Source organism: Anoplopoma fimbria, chromosome 13 (genome assembly GCF_027596085.1).
Source record: "Anoplopoma fimbria isolate UVic2021 breed Golden Eagle Sablefish chromosome 13, Afim_UVic_2022, whole genome shotgun sequence".
NCBI lineage: Eukaryota > Metazoa > Chordata > Actinopteri > Perciformes > Anoplopomatidae > Anoplopoma > Anoplopoma fimbria.
The window spans coordinates 25,301,856-25,329,689 of NC_072461.1; the positions used below are offsets into that span (position 1 = coordinate 25,301,856).

The following is a 27,834-nucleotide window of genomic DNA, read 5'->3' on the forward strand; positions in this document are numbered from 1 at the left end:
TTTTTTCCTCCCTCCCTCCCTCCCTCGCTCCCTCCTTCAGCTGTTAAGTGGTTGCCCTGGGTTGCAGCCCTCGCAGCGGACTCCCATGACTAGAAGCTTTAATGCTGCTGCTATTTCAGGCCCTCTGATGTCATCTGAAGGAGGGGCCCAGTCTTCATCCCTAGAGCGGTGAGTCACAGCCAGAGAGAGGGAGGGAGGGAGGGAGGGAGGGAGGAAGAGGTAGACATCATCCAAACAACTATGAAGGTACAGTGTTCGTCCCCATGTTGTCACCAGGGAAATTACAGAAACGTGATAACATGCTAAAACATAAACAGCAACACACGTGACAACCAGCAGCTACATACTGGTGTAACTGGGACCATGTTGGTCTTTGATCATCAGTCAGTCTTGTAAATTAAGGGTTTTCTCTGACAATAAAACAGTAAAGCTGCACTGTGTGTTATTTTCTCTCAAGTTTTATTTACCAATCGAGATGTTTAGCAATAGTTTGTATCTGAAATACAGCAATAAATAATGTTTCAATTATTTCTAATTTGTTGTAAAACAATTAATCTTTTTCTAGATGTTGTCATAATTAGATTTTTTTTTTTTTTAAATTATGACATTTTTAAACATTCGTTTCCCCCAAAAAATATTTGGGATTTTTGTATGTTATAAATAGTAGTTTTATTAATTTTTTTGCATATGTTTTGTATTTCATGTTATATGAATTGTACATTTACACAATTTATTTTACCCTATTAATTGTTGTTTTGATGATGCTTTGCTAACATTTGAAAAAAAACTTATTTATCTGGGAACTTTGTAAGTTTTAAACAGTTTAAGGACATTTATAAATAATTGTGGCTATGTTTTCAATTCAGTTGATATTTCATGGTGTATAATTCTACATTAACACAATCAAAGCTTATCAATGTAATTATTGGAAAGACACTGAAAATGTGTGTGATTTGGGGCAAAATTCACATTCAGCAACAAAAATGACACAAACTGTCATCAGTACCATCTTTCATAAACTATCATTGGTGAAATCTTTTAAAGCGGTTTCTCTCCGCTTTATAGGGAATCAAATATCATTTTGAGGTATCGCTGTCCAAAGAAACCAAAAGTCTTTGTCTCCAGATAACATTTCTTGTTACCGTCATGGGCAGAAAAACAGGCACAGGAACTGAAGGAGATGTTGTTTTTCTCCTGTCTCCCTGAGTGATGTCATCCCCATTCAGACTCTGCCCACACAAAGTCGTGGCAGCGCTCAGCATCCACTGTCGCCATGGCTACAGCACTGCATCTGCCCCACACTCCCCGCGGTTTTGAACCACCAGGCGCCACGCAGGCAGCCGTTTGGTCAGCGTGACGGACCGACAGGTGCTCTGTCCAATGAGGGAGCAGAAGAGTGATGTCATTGGGAGGACGGGACGGAGACAGAGATGCTGACGCACCATCTTAACAAGGGAGGCTAGTCACATTAGCTGTTATCTCTTTGAAGGGAACAGGTGAGGGGCGGATGTTTTATGGCTGTCTGGAGCTTGTGCAAATCCTATTTACCAATATAACCAATTGACCCAAGGCTAAAGCCTTTCTGGGGCTCTGAGCAGCTAAATCTTAGTAATACTGTCTCTGCAGAGTAATCTTTATGGGTACTAAAAAATATAAAAAACACAAAGTTAGACAAGAAAAGGATGGAGTAAATTATAATGTAAAGCTGCTCTAATCAATATTATTGCATTAAAAGTGGATGTGAAGAGTTTTCTCTCAGGGTGTCTCATTTGTTTTATGACCCACAACTCTCACTTTACACTTTATAATTGTTATTCTATTGTTTTATATATATATATATATATTTTTTATATTATCTTATCAATGTCCCACCGATCATTTCCAGCAGCAATAGGCAGCTGTTTTCAGTGGTAATCACCAGATGACAGACAGATAATGTTAGCAACTATCTGGTGAACTCAGAGTAGCATATACGTAGCAGCTAAAGAGCCAGACATTTTTTAGTACTAAAAGGAGAATTAACATTGGACTAACATTGATTAGTTGGGCACTAAAAATACTCTAAATAAATGCTTAAGCGTAATAATACTGTATATGTTTCATGCATTTTTATGAATAATGCAAAACAAACATACCCACCCACCAAAAAAACAACATAAACTTAAAACTGCTCTTATTCATATATTTTTGCATCAAAAGTGTATGTGAAAGGTGTCCTCAGAGCTTTTTAATGTCTTTAAGTTTGTTTTAAGCAACTTCACTCACACATCAAAAACCCATTGTCACTCTCAATGGGTAAAATAACACAGTTTGGTTGGTGCTCCTTGGCATCTGACAGCAACAATACAGGACTTTGGTCCAGGAAACAGCTGTTCGTGTCCCTTTTCCTTAAACTAACTAAGTGGGTTTTTTTCCATAACCCTAACTTCCTGTGAAGACAGAAGTTTATTTGAAAAGACACTGTTCATGTAACAAGCGTATATTGACATGCCATCCCCGACATCGTCAAGCTGCATCATTCAACGCATTGGTGTGAGACTGTGTTGGGAAGACAGCGGAGTGTATAGCAGCTAAAGAGCCAGACATTTTTGGGGAAAGACTTGGTGGGGACCAAACCAGAGCAAAAAAAAAAAGGAATGATTTTTGGATTTACATACATCATTTTGACACATACACAAACTTTATATGAATGCTAATGTTGCTCTCAATCACTAGATGTGTAAATGAGCCACAGTTTTGCTAACACATTCTTAAAAGGTGACAATATTGTGTTAACAGCTTATTTGCACTTACCCCAACTGGCATAAAAACATATTGAATACACTTATTGATTTCTAAAAAGTGCCCTTTAATCCCCAACTTGGTTTTAGCTCTTTGAAACCCCTTTTTAAAGTTTATGTTTGTCATAAGAATCAGGAAAATAAAATATCTTGCATGTGTACGGTGACTATTTATCGGCCGATATCTCAGCATGCAGCTACCAAGTGTAAGTGGGGGAACGGTGTTTCTTGTTTTGGGTTATTTCACTGCTTTGTTGTTTATAATCTTGTTTTTTTCCTTTCCATTACTATTTACTGATGCAGCTGTCCAATTTTCCTGCAGTATCCTAATAATGATCATTACGTTTGATCTCCTTGTGTCTGATGTGTGGAAAGGTATGATGAATTACGTTAGAAGCATTCAAATACTATTTTGATCGCCCCTGCACCTGCTTTTAAAGAAAAGCTAATAAAATATCATATTTGGAAAAGCAGCATTGCTGAATTCAAAACCTTTCATGTTGCCCCTTAAAAGCCATCAAATTACCTGGATTGTCCTTTTCCAACAAAGGCAGCTGCTGCCCGGCATCACAGAAGAAGCATCAAGACAAGTGGAATAAACAAGAAAGCGCGCTGGAACAAACAAGAACTTGAACACAAATTTAAACTGCGGTTAAAGCTCATTTGGGAGACGAGTCTCCAACAAAGCCTGCTTATGATTCAGTGCCATTTCTCTGAGACAGCTCGTTAAATCTGTTAAAACGTGATGGGAAACGAGAAGACAAGCCTTTTTTACTGCAGCTTAAAGCATAAAAGGATTTAGGGACACTCTGAAAAGCCTCATTGCGGATGCTAAAGTTTGCAATAACTCATTAGGAGGCAGTTGCAATTCATGCATAAGCAAACAAATGGGTTGTAAACAAACTATAATGGAATTTTAAGCACATCAGTAGCCAACATTTGTAAGTGTACATAAACGTAGATATTTGTATTACTGTGTTTTAATCCAACGGGGCTCCCATTAATAATTTGACAATTATAGTTGTCAATACATTACATATGTTTAATTCCATGAACCAAATAAGATATAATTAGGTAAGTAAAATGTTTAAAGAGCAGAGAAAAAGAGTTAATGGAATATGGTCAACACACCTGACCTGACACTTTCAAATGCTGTTTGATATTGATGTAAACTGGGAAGTTTTTAAATAACATTTCACAAACAATATACCTCAGATGACAAAATGTTATGCCAATAACATTAGACAGGACGACCACATGTCATTTGGGATAGCTGGAAAATTCCCTCTCATTATAAATTGTATTGAAACACATGTAAGCCTACATACGAAGAATTTAGTTGTTACATAATATTTATTGTTAGTGTCGTTATAACTGCTATGTAGCTGAACTAACTGACAAAGCTAACTTTAGCTTAATGTCAGTTAGGTTAGCATAATCAGATATTTCTCAGTCATTCTAAACTGTATGAATACTAACAACTAAAACACACGTACATGTCTCCACGTATGAACATAAATGCTTATAACGATTAAGAGTAATCAGATATTTCATTCTAAAGTGTTTGAATACTAACTATGAAACGCAGCACGTTACTCCATGAAGGCCTAAATAATTAGATAAATTGTTATATTTAAACATAACTCTTAGTTGTAAATTGTATGTCGCTAAAGGAATTGACAAAGCTAACACTAGTTTGCTAATAACATCAGGTAGTTGTAATCAGACATTTCTCACTTTTTCTTAATTGTATGAATACTAATTTGTAAGCGTACAATTTTCTATGTACACATGAATAAAACCAGGTTATATCTATATTCACATACGTAAAGAAAAGTAGTTACTTAAAATGTTTTTGTCGGTTGTAACTGTAGCTAACGGAACTAACTGACAAAGTTAACGTTAGCTTGCTTATAACGATTAGAGTAATCAGACATTTCCCACTCATTCTAAATTGTATTAATACTAACTTCATTTTTTCTCCATGTGCACTTAAATAAAACCAGGAGGTTACATCTACATTTAAAACATTTAGTTCAGTTGAAAAGATTAATAATCTTTTGGCCCCCAACATGTTATTTTTGGAAGTTATGCTAGAGTTTTTATCTCTTTCCTTAAAAGCCCAAAACACAGCGTCACCACTTATGACTGCATATTATCAGAATGATTACAGCTCTTACATGTTATATGTTATACTCATTTAAAAGCTCTAAATTGCTAATCACTGCCTCTACATATGATTCTTCAGAGATTTCACACAAGCACGTAATCCACAAAAGTGTCTATAGTAGCTTTTCTGATAGTGGGGAGTTTCTGTGGCCCACTTCACCATCGCTCCCTAGACTATGTAACGTCATAAATTTTTTAGATTATAAAGCTGGGATGTAGCTCAAATAAACCCTTTGCCCTCTGCTGTGGTGCAGAGAGGAAGGGTGTGTTGAGAGTCACAGATTACCTCCTTTTCCAGGATGGGTGATTCATTTCCTTGTCTTAAAAAGTAACAAGTCATCTCTGTTGCTTTTCAGAGCAGTTTCAATGAAATGGTTGCTGAAAGTAAAATGGAAGGCTGTCCTGTGAAATGAAAGCAGACAGTTATAATTCTGAAAAAGGAGAGTTATAATAAGGTTTGAGCACTGGTGTTGACAATAGGTCCCTCAGGGGCCGGTAAGACTGAAGGTTGGATGTTTGTTTGGGCTCTGGTGGGAACATCTATATGAAAGCCAGGTGCTTTTTCTCCAAACACACAGCTGAGAGAAATTATGTTATTCATTTTTTAAAGCCACTGTTTTAAAAGCTGGCGGTCAAATCCAAACGGAAACAATGAAAATGTGGCGTCTAATACGCTCCGAGCAAATGCAAGGCAAGGATCAAACCTTTATATTTTCTACTGAGATGTACATTATGTAGCACTGACTGAGAACGGAGAACTACTAAGTTCATATTGAATTCTTGGTCTTATTGTTTACTTGCTTTTTAATCAGATATTTCTTGAAGTAAACAGAAACATTTTAGAGTAGTTTATTGATGCAAAGTTACTTAAAGATGATAAAAAACATGTTTAAAAAGTTATGCCCGTCACGATGTTGTAAACGATAACCCTCATTGTTTTTTCATTATCAAATTATCATACGATATATGGACATCACCTCCATCATTTTTTCTAAATCATCTTATTGTACAGTAACTGGACATGACCTTTATCATTTTTACATTATCAATTTATTGTAAGATATTGGGACATGACCTCCATTATTTTAATGTTATAAACTTATCCTCAGATATATGGACTTGACCTTCAACATTTTCATGATATCAACATATTTTACCATATAGGGACATGACCCTCGAAATTCGACGACAAACGATACATGGACGCCTTGATCATTTTAGCTGACATTGTTCTTTGAAAGGGTGCATTATCAAGCTATTATATTATCATTATATCAGGCATAAAAAGGTCTTAAAATTACATTAATATAATTAATTGCAAATAAAAAGTCATCAAACAAAAGTAGTTATCGCGACAGGCCTATTTAGCAGATAAAATATAAACACAAATTACAGCTAAGGCTGATTGGTTTTGCACAACTAAATTTGCATTGGACAAATTTACTTTTTGACCTGATATGTCTGGTACATTTCTGTACCAAACTTCATGGCAATCCATCCAGTAGTTATTGAAACTTTTCACTCAAAACCACCAACGTCAACCTAATGGTGGTGCTAGATGAAAAATTGGGGGGAACACATCAGCAGCATTCCTCCACTGAGAACCATCCGTCTGCACCATATATCTCAGCAATCCATCCAATAGTTGTTGATATATTTCAGTGTAGACCAAAGTGGTGGACAGATTGACTGATATGCTGCTAGCCACCTTAAATGGTTATAAACATACACAGTCCTGCATCACGGTCAGTGCAACATTAGAAATAGAACATTTTGAATGAAGAGATAACCAAATCAAATGTCAGTGTTATGATAGATTTAACAAAAAAAAAAAAAAAAAAGTTAAGTTAAAGTTAATGCTATTCCTAGAATGTCTACGAATCTGGAGGAGGATGCTGAACTGGATAAGAATATGACTGCTATATCTCCACACAACACTCACCCACTTCATCTCTCTCTATCTCCCTCTTCCCTTACAGTATCTCTGCTGATGTCGATTCTCAATGGTCGACTTCAAAAAGGAGGCCAGGAAATAAAAAGTGAAAAATGAGAGCTAGAGATGATGATGATGATGATGTGAACAGACTCGCGTTAAAAATGTATGAACGTATACGCTGAGAGATTTCTGTTCACTTTTTATTACGCCACTGAAGAGGTAGGCTGATAACTTCATAAAGACCGTGTCCTCTATCTGCTTGGCCTTTTATATACGAGATAAAACTAGATCCAAACAGGACCAATGAGCACAAGTATTCCATAAAACATGACACCTAATAAGTGTTTTTATTGTGTTCCAGCATATCAAAGTTATCTTATCTCAACAGAAACTGGAAGTTGCCTGGAGGGCAAAGCAATTTTATTATCTTCCTGTTACAATAAGCAACAAAACAACAGGATATCTTTCAACATAGGAATAGTTTGACATTTTGGGTGAATTTCTGAGATGAGAGTAAGATGAGAAGATTGATGCAACTCTTGAAGGCAACAGCCGATAGCCGGTTAGCTTAGCTTAGCACAAAGACCAAAACCGACATATCTATATAGTGAAATATACTAAAATCTGATATGATCATAAGAGTCCAACCTTTAAATTACAGCCATGAAGCAGCGCAGAACAGGACAGAAAGATCTAAAAGGCTGCTTGAATGGAGTGCAATAACCACTTTAGTAGAATAATAACTTTATTTTGGTAATACTTCCTTCAAACCTACATTAATTTACTGTTTTGGCAATATCAGACTTAGCTGTCAAATGATGTGCACTTGTTTTCGTGTCATGTAATAACTAGGTTGAAATAAAATAAAACACCACCAGCAAATGAGGTCTCAGTAATACCTGGCTTTACTTTTGCAGATAGACTAAAAAAAGACTCAGGTTCACGGTGCTGCACAACTCATCATAGTGTGATGAGATAAAACACCACATGCTGGATTTAACTTCTCACGTCTGGCAACCCACTAGACACTTTCAGCAGTTGGCTGCACCTCAAACACAGTACGAGATCGTAAGGAAGAAATTCACCTTAAAAATCACGTGCGTCTTTAAGATTTGGAAAAAATGTGCAAGTGGTTTTAATCCAATGCGGCTCTTTGCTGCATGTGATCCCTTCTCCTGTCTGTCTTTGACTGTTCTGTCCAATAAAAGGTAAATAATCAAAAAATGATGTTGAAAAAAAAATGTCTGGCTTCCTCTTGGTGTCCAAATCAAACACTGGGAGGATTGCTGGGCTTTGAAGCTAATTTAAGATATAGTGGCCAAACCATAGAATTACAACTTCCAGATAACGTAATGCCATTTGGCCCAATAAATACTTTCCCCCTATAGACTTAAATTGGAAAAAGAGACGACTGTAAATCAAAGGAACTTTTGGTTGTTGGCGTAAATGAACTTCCCAGTAGCACATTCCAATAGCTTCTTTTAAAAGCATTAGGTCCTAGAAGTAGTAAAATGCACTAGTGGCAAAAGTTGGATGTGGAGTTGGATGGAGAACAAAGGGAGAAAGGCTGTAATGTGGTAGAAAGCTTTCCGAGGTCAGTAATTTACTTTCAAATGTAAGACATGTTGGTTGTTTCATTTGGCTCAAAACAACACATTCACTGTAGGTTGATGCCTAAACTCAAAGATGGTGGCATGTCTGCACATTGGTTTGTTTTTCTGTTTGTGTTTTTCCGCCATCAACTCATTTTAATTATTCCATTTTAGTGTTCAGTACATCACCAAGCCATTGAAATGTTAAATTAACTATTTACTTGATGCAATTTGCAGTTTGTTTTTTTATGTTATTTATTATTTTTACTTTTAGTTGTTTTTGTTTTCTTTGTCTACTATATGTGTTTTTATGTGGTGCTTGTGTGACTCTTTTACGCTGCCATTACTGCCAGCAACCCCCTTGGAAATGAGATTCAAAATGTCAATGGGATTATTCTGGCTAGATACAAAGGTTAAATAAAATAAATAGTAATTATAAAAAAAAATGTGGAATGAATCTCACCTTTGAGCAGTTGACCCACTGCTGTAATGGAAGAAATTTGGGAAGGAAATGGAGGTAAGCTAAAAAAAACAAAAAAAACAATTTATATAATGCAGTCTAAAACAAGACTAAAAAATAGCTTAACATTAACAAAACCTCTAATTAAATAAATTAGAAAATAAATAATTTAATAAATAAATAAGTCTATAACTATAATGAAGTCTAACACAAAAAAATAAATACACAAAACTTTAAAAAAAAAAAAACTCAAAATAAAACCCAAAACCCCCCAACAATATCTCATTACAGGTTTGGCCATGTGATCGCATTATGTGGGCAACTTACTGTCTGAAGTTACTGTTTACTTGACACCCCCTCGTCTCAAGTCACCCATCTAATGCTTGTAAGAACCACAGACCTCAATTATTCATTCAATTATTGACTTACAGCCTGCTGGAATTCATTTCACGCCGCTGTGCTGACTGTGGACAGCCGGGGAGGGGGAAACAAACGACACTGCGGCTTCAGTTTTAGCACTCCATGTTGTGAAAAAGGACAACCGTGTAGGTCTGGAACTCGTTTAAGAGCACAACTTCATTTCGGAGGACGCTCAAGGGTACAGTCATTCAGGTAAAAGCCCAAAGCTTGGCAACTGCTGCCAAGAGCACAGCTAAATAATGAGGCTCGGGTGGAGCGGCATTAAGGGCGATAACCAAGCATCCAATAAATTATGTGTAATGTTGCACAAGGGTGCCATCACCAACACCCCCGATTTCTTCCACCCGGAATCTAAGAGGAATGATCCCACACAGCTTCATGCAATTACTCGCCCGTCTCAGACCGTGAAAGCTTTTTTCCATTTTGCTGCTCTGAACAGCTGCTATAAAGTGCAAACATTTCTAGAGTGTAGAAAGAGATGTGCTCTCCAGGAAAACAGTTGTCTGGAAACGTACTTCATGGATATTTAGATATATACAGATTTCTACTGTTGTTGCTGGTAAAACACTTTATTTCAAAGCACTCTGCAAGCAGACCACCCGATGGGTTTTCACAGCGGAGGCCAACCCTAGAAAGAGGACTTCTGCTCCACATGGCAAATCAACAAAAAGCATGTTTGCCTTTATTGAGAGAGGTCGAATCCCAGATGTCCACCATTTACATCTCCGTCTTGTAATCAAACATTTCTAATAAAAGGTTAAAATGTTGGTTTTTTTTTTTATGTCTTTACAAGTATATCTAAAACAGGGCTAAGGTTTTTCTCTATACTAAGACAAAATATTGCTTGATATTGGCAATAAATATACACATTTATATACCCATTGGGTACAGAGAGGTGTGGAGGAAGAAGCTTTTTTGACTTTCCATTCGTACTAAAGCTGGTGTTTTTCTTACACTGAGAACAAAAACTGTCTCTTGAGTGCATAAATGTGTTTTTTTTCGTGCTCATTTACTGGAACACAAAAAACAGAAATGTGTCTCCAACTGTAAACTGTTGTTTGCTAAATGAGATAAGATGAATAAGAAATGTCTTAGCTGTTTTTTTCCAGTCAGTCATTTAAGTATTTCAGTCTCGATGGATCATTACGAGAATATCCTAAAATAACACCAGCGAGGACCTTGAAGCTTCAAAATGTCCCTTTAGAAACTAAAGATTTTATTTCTACCTTTTGTGAACATTTTCCGGATCCTTAGCTTTGTGCCTGCAGGTTGTTCTTTTTGCCTAAGCTGCAAAAAAAATGGCGGTTTAACACTTTAAAAATTACCTTCATGGCAAAAAAAGCGCCAATTTGTTAAAATGCCATGATGCCAATTCAATTCAGATATGAAAATACAATCTATAAATGGCTGTCGCAAACAGGAGAAAAATCACATGCAGCAATAACACCTGTGAGCGCATGTTACAGGAATCAACAATAGTGTTCTTTCTTTCTCTTTGGAAAGCCTTTTTAAGGTCATTTTGTCACATTTTGTTAAGTTCAGTGATGTTGAATAGGAGTGAAAACATTTAAGAATATGCCTTTTGTTGTTTTTTGCCTATTTAGACTAACAAAAGGGTTTTTTTAGAAGCGAAATAGTTAAAATCAAACTGTTAGTGTTTTTGTTAGGTGAGAAGAATCAGACCACCAGTGTGGATTTAACAAAGTGACCAAGCTCTAGATTCATTTTTTTTTACTGTGTGGGCCACTTTAACTCTGATACAATAACTATAACTCTTTGTGTGGATTCCTGTGCTGAATGATTATGGAAACGTGTCCAGAAGATCCATTAAAAAACAGTCGGGAGTCGAGCCAAAGAGGAAACGTCTGCATGTCGTCAATTCTTCAACAAAGAAATGAACACAGTCTGTCGTTGGGAGTTAATCACGTTCACAAATACTGATTAGACCATCCTGGACCAAACGATGACTAAACTATCCAGGAAAAAAAAGATATCGATCAGATGGTTTTAAGCCCCAAATATTGATTAGACCGTCTTGGATGAGGAAAATGAGATTAATTACACTGAGTTTCATCTTAATAAATGCTGATACCTTTAACTCTCAATAAATAAAGAAACCATGTCTTTGGAACAAGATGTTAAAAATGAGATTATGACCATATTTTTCGTAAAAAGTAACTTTAATCGTTCACAACACTACTGAGACACGATAGACAAGACATGTATGAATGAAATTAATTTTGCTTACGTTCAACCCGACCAGTAAAAAAAAAAAAAAATACAGACTGGTAAATGCCGAATGTGTCGCAGCTACCAGGAGCTGAAGTCTCCGAAGCTGCTCTTGGCTTTGGACTTCTTGGGCGCCACTCCGCTGGTGGACGGCCCGCTTTCGTCTTCAGCCACCGGACGTTTTCTAGAAAAAAGGTAGAAGAAGAATATGATATCGCAATAAGCAGCCGACGTGTTTCACTCGTAGATTATGTGTTTCTCTGATCTGTGCTTCCTCGTAAATATTTTCTCTCTTTGTGCATTATGTTGTTTTACAGTCATTTCAGGTTTGTTCTTCAGAGACACTATTTCAAAAACAGGCTGTACAACAATGAACTGTTTTTTCCTTCAGATACAAACTCATGATTCAATATTGATTAACCTGCTGGTTATTAAGTTTAGTCATTCCCTCCTGTATTTCTCTATTGTTCAGAATCAAATACAAACAAGCTTTATGCCACTTCTCATACCCGTCTACGGTCCTTACCGCTAACCTGCTTATGTTACTTGTAGTGTGTACGTTTGTTTTGTCACCTTATTGATTACCTTTTATTATATATTTGCACTCTGCCTACTTCGTAATGAAACTGCTGCACATTGATTTACCTCGGGATGTATACGGTTCATCTTATATCCAAGACTTTCATTTAAATTAATGTCTGTTTAGTCACTCTCTATCTCCGAAGAAGGTAACACAAAAGGTGATTGAGCCGATTGCCCACTGATCAAAGTATTGCAATATTTATATATTTCAAAGTATTACAAAGTGGGAGTCTGTGGCGACATTATCGGGGGAAAAAATGCTGTATTACAGTTTTTCTTACTTGTAAAACACACAAAAAACAGAACTATGCACACAATTCTGTAAACCTGAAGCTCTTGAATCAACAAATAGACTCCAGACTGCTAAACTCTAAGCACATTTCTTTTGTTTTCACCTTATTCTCAAATTCTAAATCCACAAGGGATGAAATTGCACTTATGAACAAGCATTTTCCGACACAGAAAATCATAAAAAAAAAAAAAAAAAGACCATTAGTGACGGCCGAAACACCCTAAATGCCACTTTTTACATTTAACTGTCAGATGGACTCATTTTCGAGCATTAATACCGACATCCTCTGCATAAACCTAAAAATGTGAACACGATGAGAGCAGAAGGAGAGGATGGGTGATAAAACGCCATCAAAAGAGAGAAAAATCAAGAGCATAATTACCTCTTCAAGCACACTTCATTTAAGTACAACATTTTAGGTTCAGCTAATGCACCTTCATTTTGCATAATGACAGTCATTGCAATCATCGCACAAACGCTACAGGGTTTGAGGAAAGTGTCCTAGATATGACGGCGTTATTTATCTTTTGTCTTTACTGGAGAGATTCTACCTAAAGAATAAATAAGAAAAAAACCTTGAGAGATTCAATAGGACAAGTATCTGATGTTTCCATCCCTTTATCATATTTCATATTTCCCTCAGATTATATTGAATTGTAAACTACTATAAGTACAAATTGTTCTAAATATTGTGCCAACAATGCTCAAAACCAAAACCAAAATGAAAGATGTTGTAATATCCCATAAAAACAACACAATATACCTGAACTCTGTGAAAACGGTACGGATAATAAACCTGAATTATCCCTCGGGGGGAGACGGGTAATCTTCTACATAATTGGAAACTTTGCACATTATGTTTCTGCTCGTTCTGTGTCGCCATATAATCATGTTTTATCATCCATCCATTCATTACTATCTGGCTCCTCCAGACGCTTACATGGAGGCCAGGTTAACTTTTTAATCCAAATTCTGCCTGGAAAGTGGAATAAGTATTGTTCTGTTTTGTGCTTTTGCACTTAACACACGTCACAGTGATGCTTACTACAGCAGAGGCAGAGAGGAGTTTAGTAAATCAGTATGCATGCACATTTGTGTGTGTGAGTGCATGTGTGTGTGTGTGTGTGTGTGTGTGTGTGTGTGTGTGAGTGCGTGTGTGTGTGTGTGTGTTTGTGTCCTTACTTTGTGGCAGGGTTGATGTATTTCCCCACTCCCGCTTTGAAGGTTTTTGGCGCCTGCTCCTCCTTAGCTTTCTGCAGGGCGATGCTGGTCTGCTGCTTCTCCTCCTCCTGCTTCTGCAGCTCCTTTTCTCGCTCTGCTGCAATCTGAGAAATTTAAAAAAATCTTATAAATCCCAAACAACAACAGGCGAAAAGATCAGAAGGACCACTTCCACTGTGCAATGCGAATTGTTGTCCCACATGCATTTGTAGATTGCCATCTGATGGGTTCAAGAGTTCGATGTATAATGCTTTCACACCCACAAATACAGGCAAACCTCTGCTCTGTCACTATAAAACAATGCCTATAAAGGTAAAGTGCTGACCTCCAGCTTTAATTGTAGGCCCCGATTGTGCTGCTGCACAAATAAAAAATATATAATATCTTGAAGGATTGTATATTAAAAAAAAAAAGGCCTGTGTTCCTAAAAAGATCTTTAATACCTCTTACTGTTTGAAAATCTATTTAAAAAAAATATTGGACTTTTATAGGTGGATATTTGTTTCCATTTGCTTCAATTTTATTTAAAATGTTATCTAAGGCTGAAATGTGTTTTCCTTATTATGACTCTACTCGGATGTTTGACCTTCACTGTGCAGGAGGATGCATGTGCAGAGACTACTTCACACTTCAGATGTGCAGAAACAACAACAATGAAGTGTGTCACCGTCCAAATGCTTTACACTCTAAACGCAGTGATTCTTTGTAAAATTCTTGAAGCATTTCTGTGCGGAAGAAACTGTTATATCATAAAGTCAGTATTGTACAGAGCGTTACATACCTGAGCGTCAGCTTCTTCGTACGGGTCCACGAACACAGACGCAGTTATGATCTTGATCTCCGACTGTAAATGGAGACAAACTGGAAAAATTAGGATTCAAAAAGCACACGGCCAACTCAAATTAAATCTATTATGTGCCCTTATGCTGGTAACTATTAAATGATCTGTAATTAAGATACGAGTCTCTCAAACATCTTTGGCATAAGAAAATCTAGAAATAAAATGTTTAGTTTCTGCCTACAGGATGACATTTTTTTGTGTAAAGGCCTTTTCGAGCTCATAAAGGACCCTATATTTCAGGTGGTATTGGGCTCAAATGATTTAGGAAATAGTATAAACAGAGTGCAAAACCCCTGGATACAATTTTAAAGTCTGGACCTCGGTTAAGGAGGAATAAAATCGATTGGAACCCAGATTTAAAAACTGAATTGCAAAAGTAATAACAATATTTCACTCAATAACAGATAGGGGACAATTAATAGACTCCAAACTCGGAAAGAAAATTATGCTTTTTAAAGATTTCTACACGATTTTGAGCAAGTTCTTCAAAAATGACCTATTAGATATGGATGAACCAGTGCTGAAGAGCTAGGAGTCTATTTGTCAGAGTTTAACAGAGGAATTATATCCAGGCTGTATGAGGGCTTCATGACCAAAAAAAAATAAAATCTCATTCCACAGAATATGTTAAAGATAAATGAGAAAACGAAGGTAACTTTGGAGATTTCAAAGGAGTAATGGTTCAGCTATTGTGCCTTAAAATGGAAGCGCACCGACTCGCATACATGGAGAGATTTTGGACGGAAGTGTCTGATTGCTTTTTTTATTACCCAAAAGTGGAAAGGAGATGATTCAAAGAGCTGGAGACTGTGTGGGAGCAAGGATACCAAATCACTGGCATATATTTTAGGAACAAGACATTTCTGGTCAGAGATGCACAAAACATTGGAAGACGTATTTAATACAAAAATACCGTAGAAGCATTTTTAATTAGGGAAAGTGGACTTTCATTAGGGGAACTTTGACAAACATTTATTTGGAGTTCTGAAAAACTTTTGTTTTTACAGCTTATTTGTTAGTTAAAACAATGACACAACACTTCTGCTTTGCAAAGACGACATGATGCATGTAAAGGTTGAAATGGAGTGAATTTAGAGATCTCTAGTTAACTGGAACTGATTCTGCAGTTTGCACTCTGTTATCTACTCTGAACAGGGGTTTAAACTACATTTCAAGATTGAAAAGTGGGACATAATTTGCCCCATGAAAAACCTGTGAAGTGATATTTCTACAATCAAATGTTTCCAAACAAAATCTGGGCCTTAAACGTCACTAATTCCTACCTTTGGTTTGTCTGATTTTGGATCACTCTCCACGTTCTCCATGGCTGTGAGGGCCTCGAACCCACCAACAATCCTGTAAGAAAAGAGACAAACACACAACGTACTCCATGACAAGTCCTTCATACATCTACGTAAGAGCGAGACAGACCTGAGCTCCACTCTCAGGTCCCAGATCACTTCGATTGTCTTCAAGGAGAATATAACAAAGGCAGCGGCATGTACCTCATAACAAAATATAGAATAGAAGTGTAACCAGTAGAGACAAAAGTTGTCAATTCAGCCATTTTTACCCTCCAAAATGACATATGCTATGTTAAGACGAATAGCAATTTTGAGAAATTGGCAACCAAATTCTTGGCCTTTGAGTTTTTAAACATAAATAAACAGAAACAGCAAACAACAAAACATGCAAGCCAGTCTATACAGCTATGAGAGGGGATTAAGTGGTCATCTCTGAGAGTAGAGATAATGGACAAGCTGATGTTGGGTGTCATTTTAAAGGAACAACAATCCAAGACTTCAATGTTGAGGGGCCAGTAGATCTCTTGTGAGAATCAACAACAAAAAATGTCCAGTAAACAGAATTTGACAGATGAACTTGCTGGATTCATTTTTGAAGGATGAGTTCCTCTGTGTCACGGAGCTCAAATGTCCAAAAACGAATAAAAAACATCAGTGAGCCACACTGTTATACTGAGCCATACTTCATTACCATGACACACACACACACACACACACACGTTTATTATGACTCATTCCCACACACAGTGTGTCCTGCTGCAAGAAATACTCACTAGAGCACCACCTCTATTAAACCACCGCTGAAAATAGTCCAACAAACGCACCATTTCCTCCTGTTTGAGTAATGTTTGCTACAAAAATCCAGCTATTTCACAAACCTTTGTACCACCAAGACCTCATTATATTCCTCAGACAACGGTGAACAAGAGTTGCTGCTAAAAGCAAATGTTTAACGTCCTTGTTATCAGCACACTGGTCTCATGGCGTAAACGCAGCAGAGGACACAACGCGCTGAAGAGACAGAGTCTGTCAAATGGTGACGGGCCAAGAGGAGAATCTGTTAGCGACTCCCCTGCTGAGGAGCACTTTGGAGAAGTTGCTCTTTTAACTGCCGGGTCTTTATCCAGCTGCTCCTCACTGGAACCATGTGTGGAGTGAGAAGACACACAAACCCGCACACCCAATAGCTAGCAGGGGGTTCTTCTCAGGCCACGTGTGCTCTGCTTCCACATGTTCAGATGAACAGAGGAGATCCCACACACGATGAGTCACTGACTTTGCAATACAGGACAAAACCATTAGGGCTTTTAGCAGAAAACTATGAGGGGAGGGTTGTGCGATGTGCTGCTATATACTGTGCAAAGGTAGAAAATGTGTCCACTGGTAAAGATTTGGCATTATGATTATCTTGTTATTTCCCAAGTCCAGCTGCCTCGCAAGGTTGTAAAGTTGTAGAAACAGAGCAGGAGGAAACGTCCCGACGATCCCAAGGTGAGGAAGAACTCAATCATTAAATAATTACCAGGCATTTGCACACTGTAGATTGTTTTGACAGTGTTTTGGCAGCTTTTTGAAACGAAAGATGAGCAAACCCTGAAGAAAAAGTCAAGTCTTGTTCTTCTGGCATACGCAGTCAGTCTGGCTGGAATTAATTGGCATATTAAAACCTGTAACCTTCAAATTTATTGTTCTCAGGAACCTTAAAAAGGTTGCATTTCGAAATAATTGACTCTTTTGGTTTTAACTCAAGTGTTCCACATAAAAGACGAAGAAATAGTCAAATGTGACTAAGTACTGTTTGTCATTGTGAATCATTTCTTAACAGCTAATGTACAGCTAATGTATCGTTATGTATACCGTTACCGTGACACAAATTTACATATACTGTGATAAAAAGAGTTTGTCCATAAGGCCCAACTCTACTTAGGGTTTCCAAAATGCTTTTTATGCCAAAGAACGCTCGATAAATTGGCTTCAAACAGCACGTTTTGTCTCAAGAACTCCCGTCTCCAGCCTCTTTCTCAAATTGACTTTAACACTTAAGTGATCTGGCAATTTTTCAATGTCATACAAGACGTTCAAGCAGTTTCCAGATCAGTCAGAACCAAAAGCATCAAGGTTTCCACATAAAGCATGCAAGAGATAACAAAACTGTAATGCCAGGTATTTCACCTTTAACTTATTACATCACCAACGTATTACATCACCAGCTATGAAAATAACTAGTTATCATTTTATAGACATCCACTTAAGAGAAAGATAAATAAATCAATGGACTATAAAGGATTTTGTACCCTCCAATAGAGATGCAGGTTTTAAATGATCAGAACATGGACTCACTAATTGTCACCGACCCCATAAGGGTGGCAGCCTTAGATCATCTCAACAGAGACTGATTTACACTTCACAAAGGATTACATTGCAGCACATTATTTTTCAGAAAATTAGCATTTCAGCAAAAAAACTTTCCTCTGTAAAAGAGTCCACGACGTTATGTATAGATGAGGTTAAGTGGAGCGACACCGCCGGTCCCATTAAATGTGCAAAGACTACCGTCTGGAAAGCTGGACGGTTAAAGAAGAAGCTTTTTAGGTTTAGTGACCACGTCAAGAATCAGTCTGCTGAAAGCTGGATGAATATTTATAGACAACAGACGGAAAAGACAGAGAGAGAGAGAAAGAGAGAGAAAGAGAGACATAGAGATAGAGTGAGACAGAGAGAGAGGGAGACCGAAGGAGAGACAGAGAGATGGAGAGAGACCGAGACAGAGGGGATAGAGGGAAAGAGAAAGACATTAAGAGAGAGAGAGAGAGAGACAGACAGAGAGAAAGAGAGACAGAGAGAGAGACAGACAGTGAGAGAGAGACAGAGAGACTGAATGAGGGAGAGAGGCAGATAGAGACAGTCAAAAAGAGAGAAAGAGACAGACAGACAGACAGACAGACAGACAGACAGACAGACAGACAGACAGACAGAAATAGACAGAGAGAGACTGAATGAGACAGCTCTGGTCCAGGATTCAGAGTCACAGACAGAGACAGAACAAATATGTATAAAAGAATAACAGAGGAGAGAGACAGACAGACAGACAGACAGACAGACAGAAATAGAGCCTTCCGTTGAGATTCAGCTTCCACTAAACGTTTCACAGCTCTGGTCCAGGATTCAGACTGGAAGTCACAACACAGTTTATTCTGTTCTCTAACAGAACCAAATATGTATAAAAGAATAATATGAGAGGCTGAGACAGAGAGAGAGAGAGACAGACAGACAGACAGAGAGAGAGAGTGAGGAGAATACTAAGGACAAGAAAGATAAAGAAGACAAGAAAAATACAGTTAAAAACCCAACATATGGCGTTGACCTGACTGTTTGTGTGAATGGCACTGAGCATCGAGCTAAGTGTCTGTCAGGATGTCACCTTTCAAAACCATCTGTCTCACCTGCTAAGAATCACACAAAACACTGTCGCTAAACCACACCGAGGCGGAAAGAGATTAACATACACACTTCAAAAAAAGAATGTTTACCTTCCAAACACTGTGTGCTTCCTGTCGAGGTAGGTGCACGACCGGAACGTGATGAAGCTGAGAGGCAACGAGAACAAAGACATTACATTAGAATAAAACATTTAAAAAAATGCAAAAGTTCTGTAAATGAATATGTAAAAAAGTTAAGAAACAAGAACTCTAAAACTACTTTCTTTTGACTAAATACACAGAATATCCGTCCACTAACACAACGTCCATTTATAAGCAGTTGTTGTTGACAGCTTCGTCAATAAATAATGTTTCAAATAAATGCTGAACCTACGAGGAACTTTCATTTTGTCGGACAAAAGCAGGTGAGTTTTTTTCCGAGCACCAGAGTCCCTTTAGAAAACGTCTCATTTTACTGCAGCAGGGTCTGACAGTCTGGTTCTCACCAAGGACGAGCATTCAGAATAACTATATAGAAATACACAATCATCTCTCTAAAGGTCTTGTTTACTTCTGGAGGTCATATAGAGGCTCATCGCTGTAACTTTAAATATTGGGAGTTAACTCAATTGTACAAAAGACTAAATGAGTTTTAAAAGCAAATTAAAAAAAAAGACGGTTTCAGTTTTATCATATAGATAATTTAAAGGAAATAATAACAAAATAAAAATCTAATTTCCTCATAAAATGTGTAGTAATTACCATGTTGAATACTAAGTTAATGCTATAACACAGTAAATGTTTTTGCATCCAAAATATGATATTTTATTCTGACAGCGTTGCATCTTGTCTTTTCCGCCTGTGGGTTCTTGGAAAAGAAATCAAAAGGAATAAGAAGAGACAGTAAAAAAACATAACAATAATTCTCTGCTGACTGACTGTCTAGAAACAGAACGATGGTGAAAAGTTTAAGCTTTTTAAAAATAAAAAGAATTTCTTACAACTGGGACTTGTTGGTGTTTGGACCGGAGTTGGCCATGCTGAGAACCCCCCGGCCGGTATGAGACAGGTTGGGCTTAAACTCATCCTTGAAAGGTTTCCCCCAGAAGGACTCCCCTCCTGGGAAGGGAGGAAGTGGGTGAGGGAGGGAGGAAAAGACACAAAAGAGACAGAGACAAATTGTTTTTGAAATATGAGAAACATCTTTGCTGGAAAGTACTTATTGCTGTTGGGTTTTAACGCTTCACTTCCTCCAACTGTCAAGAAACTAGTGCGGTATTGTCTCATTTTTCTTAAGATTTGCAGATGAACATGGGATTAGTTTCTATAATTTTGACATGTGATAAGCAGGAAGACCACAGGTATAAATCAAAAACATTAATGGCTTACACTTAACTGGAACAGAGCCAATATAATGTATGAAATAATGAAATAGGGGAGTCCCAATACATATATATCAGTATAATATACAACATAGTGTTCACAGTTTGATCCATATTATGTAAAAACAAGGCATTCCTTATTTATTTATTTAGTGTTTATACTTAACTGTAAATGGATCTGACAGATTATCTAGACAAATTAAATGACTGTCTTTGTTAAAAAGACACACATATTAATATTTTTATGAGCAGCTGTGTGTTTTGTGTTCTCGTATCTTGTGCTTCACATTTGTGGCTTCACGGGAGATAAAAATACACCTTCCTGTTGACTGCAGGGGGGCAATAAAGCAAATTTAGAAGTGCGTGCACGCCCTACAATGTGAAGAAAATGCCAACTAACATAAGACACGGTGCCAAGACTAGATCTACTGTAATGGTAAACAAATCATGCATTTAAGTTAAAGAGTGTCCATGTCTGTCAAATGAAGAGAGGGTTTCTCATTATTCCACTGATCAACAATTCAAGGTTAAATAATAATTGGGTGTCATTATGCAACACATGGATGCACAATGAAATTCAGCTGTCGCCCATTTGTAAACACAACAAACACATGACAAACAAAAAATAAAACAAAACAGTAGTTAATTCCTGCAGAGCGTTCTTTTGAATTTTTGCATCTTAAGGAATGTAAACAGCAGCATCCAAAACAATTAAGGGCATCTGTCCACATAGCGTCTTTTTCTGTTGAAATTTTTACAATGAGCAGGAGAGCGTAGAGAAAAAAGCTCTTTCTGTTTTGGCCGGGTCTGTCTAGTTCTAGCTTTAAATGTCAGACAGAAACTATCATAAGAAAGACGAAAAAGCTGTAGGAGCAGATCAGCTGTGTGGAGACTGAATATTGCTGGTGAGTGTTGTGGTTTTAAAACAATGTAAAACAAAGAGATAGTAGCACATTTAGATGATGAAAAGCAAAAGGGGCAAATGCGATTTCTAGTCTATCATACAACAGTGGTTAGAGTGGCGACATGAAGATATTGTTGTCATAGAAACATTTACAGAAAGTGCTTATTTTCTGGCAGAGAAAGACGTTATGTGGACTCAGGCTCTAACACGGCAATAAAATGTGAACAATGCAGGTTTTAAAAACGCAGCTTTGCAAATGTTTAATAAGTAAAAAAAATGTTTGACTTGGCCTCAAGGATGCATTGGGTTTTTGTGAGAAACAGTTTGTTTACAAAGAAAAACTCCACAGGGCACCTTTAACGCACGAACAAAAACATCCTTGTTTAGAAGAAGGGAAACTTTGAAATGATTTTTTACAGGTGAGAAGTGTTTGTCCAGCCAAAGTTTAAACACCTTTTTGAGGAACAGATATTTTGTTGCTGGTAGGACAAGGCCATATTTCTCTAAATAAAATCAATATGTCAGCACCTTCAAGCAGAAGTTGGCTGACGGTTCACGGTGTTAATCTGTCATTTAAAATGATCCATCTGGGATTTAGTGCATGTAAACAAAAACAACTACACTCTGAGGAGTGAAGCTGATAAGATTGAGTTCATGTAGCTTTTTAATTTTCTGCTCCAATGCATTTCATTACATTTTTATATTCAAACATACGATTAAACCCACTCAGATATATTAAGTTTGTACAAAAACGACATTTACGTCTCTAGTAGTACTATTAAATCAAAATACTGCACCATTAGAGGAACAAGAAGTCAGAAATTAAAAGGCAGACTATTTTCACAAGACCCGTTTGCCCTTGAACACGGAGACATGTTGAGAGCCCTCAGCTGTGAATCATTAATTCAGACCGACTCCATCATTAAGAATCATCATGATGAGTGTACAGGAATACGCACTGCAGGAGCTTATTGGCTCCCAACAGGGGGAGAGGATTTGTTGCCCGGAGGTGTGGTTCACCGTCCTGCCAGCTGGTGTACGTCGCATGGAGCAGTGTGTGTGTACATGTGTGTGAAAAATATATATATATATATATATATATATATATATATAAAATATATAAAAGTACAGTATGTGCTGTGTGTGAACGCATACTAGCAAGTGTGAACGCATACTAGCAAGTGTGAACGCATACTAGCAACTAATCAACTCTTCAGAGGCTTTGTGAAGCAGTCATCTCTCCCCGGTGACATTTTTGCATGATTTATGAACTCGCTGACATTTGAGAGTTTGACTGGATCATAAATGAAGGCAGAGACAGAGAGGAGGCTGAAGAGGAGTAATCATTCTCATCAAATAGTTAAACAGGCCCTATTATGCTATTTTCCAGGTGCGTATTTTTTTATCTCTAGTTACAGTTACAACATGTTTTCATGCGTTAATGCCCATAATCCTCCTTGTTTTTCTCATCCTGGCTGTCCTGCAGCACCTCTTCTCACCCTCTCTCTGAAACGCTCCGTTGTAGCGCTTGCTCCTCCCTCCAGAAAGCAAAGTCTGCTCTGATTGGTCAGCTAGCCCGCTCTGTTGTGATTGGTCAACATTTCACATTTCAAAAAACTCTTCCTCCAGAGCTTCAGCTCCATCTCTCTCTTTTGTTGTTTGAGGGCCAAACTAGCCGGAAGTAGTTTTACATCACTTATGTAACATTGTGACCTCATAAAGTTACATTATGACCTCATAAAGTTACAGAAGTGAAGGAGAGAATTCAATGGAGCCATTTCAGGAGCTCAGGAGCTTCTGAGGGGGAGGGTAACTCCTTTTAGGCGTGGACTTCAGGTTTTACACTCTACGGACCTTTTACATGTACAAAAATATACAGTATATAACACACTAAAGAAGAGGGAAAAAGTGGAAAAGCATAATAGGGCCACTTTAAGAGTTAAATCAAAATGCATTCACTCTGTTAATTAAAAAAAATCCCCTAGAATTGCATCAACCCTCAAACTTGTACCCGGCTTAACAGGAAAGAAAGCAGGAATATTAAAACATCCTCCACTGACTGTCAGCCGTGAAGCATCTCCGCTAATGAACGCATCATTTGGGCATTTCACGTGAGATACTCGTTTCATATTTTGAATGTGTCTCTGGGATTTCATTAACAAGTCAATGTTTAAAACATTTCTCTTCCCTCCAAAGCATCACGTTCTGCAGGGTTTTGGATTAAATGAGGCTCCACTGAACTTAGAGGAAAGTGTCAACGCTACAGTGAGCAGTCTGCTGGATGTGTGTGAGAGGGATTCACTCAGACTGTGCAGGGCTATTTTCCAAGGATTTTCTTGACACATAAATCTCAAAAATTCAAGCCTCAAGAGGGTATCACATCACAACTCAATGTCTTATTTTGCTTTCTTTTATTCCCTGCTACAAACCCTCATATCATAGATGCCTCCAGTGTTCCTGCATCTTGTATTCATCCCAATATGTGAGCAGACAAATTACCTCTTCAAAAAGCAGAATATCAAAGAAAAGATGACATTTGTCAAGTGACACTAGTTCAAAGCCTCACAGCAGCTGCTATAGTTCATAAATATCCTTTTCTTGAATTTAGTCATTAGAAAGTTCCAGAGAGAAGTCTACGCCAGATTCACAGCGTGTTCTTGAACCGCAGAATCGTCGTATCCGTGTTTTGATAATGATGAATCCCATTGCCCTCGTGAAAATGTAAGCATGTGCCAGTTGATCCTATTAGCAGGTAATCGCCCCGCCAATCCCCATAAAAGGGTGTGAGACTGTGGGGCTGTGTGCTCACACATGAATTGAAAAGAAAAGTTGAGATAATTAAGTTGAAGAATGCCCAAACGAAAGTCTGAAAAGGGTGGAGCACCAGACTCCAAACGTAAAAAAACCCAAATAACTGGTTCTGAAGAGGAGGTATTTCTGCATGAAGTGAACGCCAACGTGCCAAGAAAACATCCTTGTTAGGAAGTAGGAAAAATTTAAACTTGGTAGGACAAACACTTCTCACTTGTTGTCTATGAAAACCAATTCAAACATATTTGGAGGAACTGATTTTATGTTCCCAAAAAGCGTCAATAGTGGATATAAAATAACCAAAAAAGATCCATGGGATGCTTTATTTTAGAAGACCATAATGCTTTCGTAAAATAATGAATAAATAACAGAAAATATTATTGTATGTTAAAAATACTCGCCTGCGAATATTTCTCGACCAAATATGTTCATATCGGCAGTGATGTGAATTTTGCGCCAGTTGCAGCTTATTTTTTCAATAAATAGCGCCTGTCAGTCCGTCTAAGCTAACTGTTGTGTAGCCCAAGCTACTGTAAGATATCTTTTTTTGTTTCTTTTAAGCAAAATGCTCTCCGTGAATTTTAGTTACGTAGTTTATATGTCCAAGGCTTTTATTGTGAAAGGTAAGAACGGGTGAAGTGGATCTGGTCTGCGCTGCCTTTGTCAAGGTTGAAAGGAGTATTAAAGTTTGTTGCATTGGTTCAGACTACGGAGCCTCCACGTTATTGTGAACTTTAGTGTTAATTTTGAAACACAACGTGATTGATGCCTTTATTCGTAGTGCGAAAACTCGTAAAAATCTACCTTGTTACCCCCCAAAAAAGGATTTTACTCTTTACTTTCACGCAAACATTATGTAGTGGTCATGACAAAAACAGTTGGAAATAATATATTGACGTGCGAAAAGGCCCCTGGTGTGTTAAGACCTTAAGTGTGGCTATATTCTGTTTCTACCTGAGAACAATTCCCAAATAAGAAAATATTGGTGAATGTCAGAATCTAGAAAATTCTGGGCTTTTAGGGAGACATTTTCTCTTAAACGGTTGGTGAATGAGCCCCATTGTTCTTACTGATACACAAAATAACATGTGAGAAACTACAGCATGTTACAGGAAAAAACAAACCCGTTAAAGCCAGTTAAAGGTCACTTCATGAGTTGTGTCCACATGTTGTTCACTCCAGGTGATGAGGAGAATCTTTCCCCCACAGGCCTGAAATTCTGCACCTTCATAAATCCATCACGGTTGACGTGTTTTTTTTACATAGCGTTTCGGAGAGACGCCCACAGACACAGAGCACGCTTTGTGCTGCAAAACTCTCCGAGCCACACGGACCACATGAAGGCAGGAAATAAACCGCATGAGGCCTCCGCAGTCAATTACAGTGAGCTGCCTTTTTAAAAAAACAGGAAAACTACACCGAACGCTGATTGATTGGTCGTTCACCACACCTCTCTTCTGTACCACACACACTCTGCCTTCTTCCATCTACATCATCTCTCTTTTTTCTTTATGTGTGTGTGTGTGTGTGTGTGTGTGTGTGTGTGTGTGTGTGTGTGTGTGTGTGTGTGTGTGTGTGTGTGTGTGTGTGCTCCCATGTGCCTTCTTCACAGACTATATTTAGCAACGCTCTTGACTTGCATCTTGGGTTGCAAGCTGCATTTACGCAAAGCTTCCAAAAAGGAACTATTAATAATTCAGACGGAGACGTGTTATGCAATTCAAAATGTGCTTTTAAGTGCAGTCTCAGTCTTACCTGTGCCGGTGCCAGTGGGGTCTCCTCCCTGAATCTGGAAACAGTAAAGAAACTCTGTGAGGTTTTGGTTGACGTAAGCTGCAGCACATTAAAACAAAGAGTTGTTCCTTTTACGTGTAATAGGAAAATGTGTCAGGTCTCCATATGAGACTTTTATTAACCTTACAGTGTTTCCTGACGTCACATTTCCAACTTGGAAGAATTTACTTGTAAACACTGGTCGTCACTGACAACAGGCCTCTATTGTTCATTGTTAAAGCTCAACTTTTCCTATTATTGTTTATATAGCAGAGTGCTGCCCTGTGCATTTCTTTGGACTTCTTGTTTTAAAAAGGTACATTGGGGGTTTTGACTGCTGCTGCTGCAAAGGTTTGATGAGTGAAAGAGCAAAGGGCCAGAAAAAAGAAAAATACGACTTTTTGCAAACAGTATTTTACACTTTAGGGTTTGAAATTGTTTGGCTGAACACATACTACAACATGGCTGCGGACGGCAGAATGACAACAACAACAAATGGATGAAGCAAAAAAAAGAAGAAGAACTAAAATTAGATGTAAATAATCAAAGTATTTATCTGGGACAAGGCTGACATTGTAAAAGGGACATTAAAAAAGTGCAGTCATGACTAGTTAACGTCACTACAAGGAGGTTTAACTGGTTATGAAAAAGGTCTCAATTAAATACTGACGCCTCTATACAACTGAAAAATGTTAACAAAACAACCAGCCATAAGACTGGCTATTTCCTTATAGTTATTCTTAATGCTGCGAAGTCAGATGAAACAATTTACGGCACCGTATATTTACATTTTCACAGGCAAGGTTTAGCAGTAAGTCGTACGTTAGCCAGTAAAAAAAAAAAGGAGAATTTGATATTTTACGCTGTATTTTGTAGTTATGGCCGATACTGGGAGCAAGATCTGCAAATAAAATATTGACCAGGAGCAAACATTTTTTTTTAAAAACTTGGTCTGTCTTTAACAGATGAAGAGAATTCTGGGATTGAAAACCGATCCGAAATAAGTGCTCTTCCTCGTAGATTTGTGTGTAATATATCGATGTAAAACCACCTCTTGCAATGTATTTCATACATATTATTTAAAAATATATAGTTTAATGTTGGTGCTGTTTCATCTTGCAGTACTTCATCTTATAGCCACACACAGAGACAGCTTTGTTTAAAACTGAATCATGGTATCAACAATAAGATAAGAGTCTTTCTTTCACTTGCTTCCTAAACAAATGCCAGATCAAATTCTTTTTGACACTCAAACTCTCAAGGAAACAATAACATTTTTGTCCAAAGGGGGCGCTAAAATCAACGCAAAATGAAATTTCTTGTAGTTGTTTTCAGTCTTAAATAACTTCCTCGTAGCACAAGTAGCCGCAAAAACTAATCTGAAGGATTCCTTGTAGTATGATGTAGCTTTTTACATTGAATTTAAGTAAATCTGAGTCTGTAATAAGATCTTAATCACAGATAAAACTGCATATAACGTACACATTGAATTTTACTCGTGCTTATTTCAAGTCATGCATAAAAAAGTTTCGTAATTTATTAAAAAAATACATTAAACATGTTTATTACACCTTAACGTCACATGCACCTGAACATATTAGAATGTGTTTTGATGAGAAACTTTGAATGCTGCTAACTGATTATTGCAAAAGTTCACCAGTTTAATTGTCATTCAAAATCATAAGCTCTCAGCACTTACAGGTGTAGTTTCACATTCTT

General features: G+C 37.6%; 1 protein-coding gene across 1 annotated transcript in view; it reads right to left on the reverse strand.

Moving 5' to 3' along the window:
- Window positions 1–11,524: 11,524 nt before the first annotated feature.
- ppil2 (peptidylprolyl isomerase (cyclophilin)-like 2) overlaps window positions 11,525–27,834 on the reverse strand; it is a 31,195-nt gene continuing 14,885 nt past the window's right edge. Inside the window, exons 14-20 of the mRNA XM_054610771.1 lie at window positions 26,098–26,131; window positions 20,247–20,364; window positions 19,357–19,413; window positions 15,806–15,878; window positions 14,463–14,525; window positions 13,643–13,785; window positions 11,525–11,770 (exon numbers count right to left, since the gene is read on the reverse strand). Of these exons, the coding sequence (XP_054466746.1) occupies window positions 11,668–11,770; window positions 13,643–13,785; window positions 14,463–14,525; window positions 15,806–15,878; window positions 19,357–19,413; window positions 20,247–20,364; window positions 26,098–26,131 (591 nt within the window). The 3' untranslated portion in view covers window positions 11,525–11,667. The remainder of the gene's footprint in view (window positions 11,771–13,642; window positions 13,786–14,462; window positions 14,526–15,805; window positions 15,879–19,356; window positions 19,414–20,246; window positions 20,365–26,097; window positions 26,132–27,834) is intronic.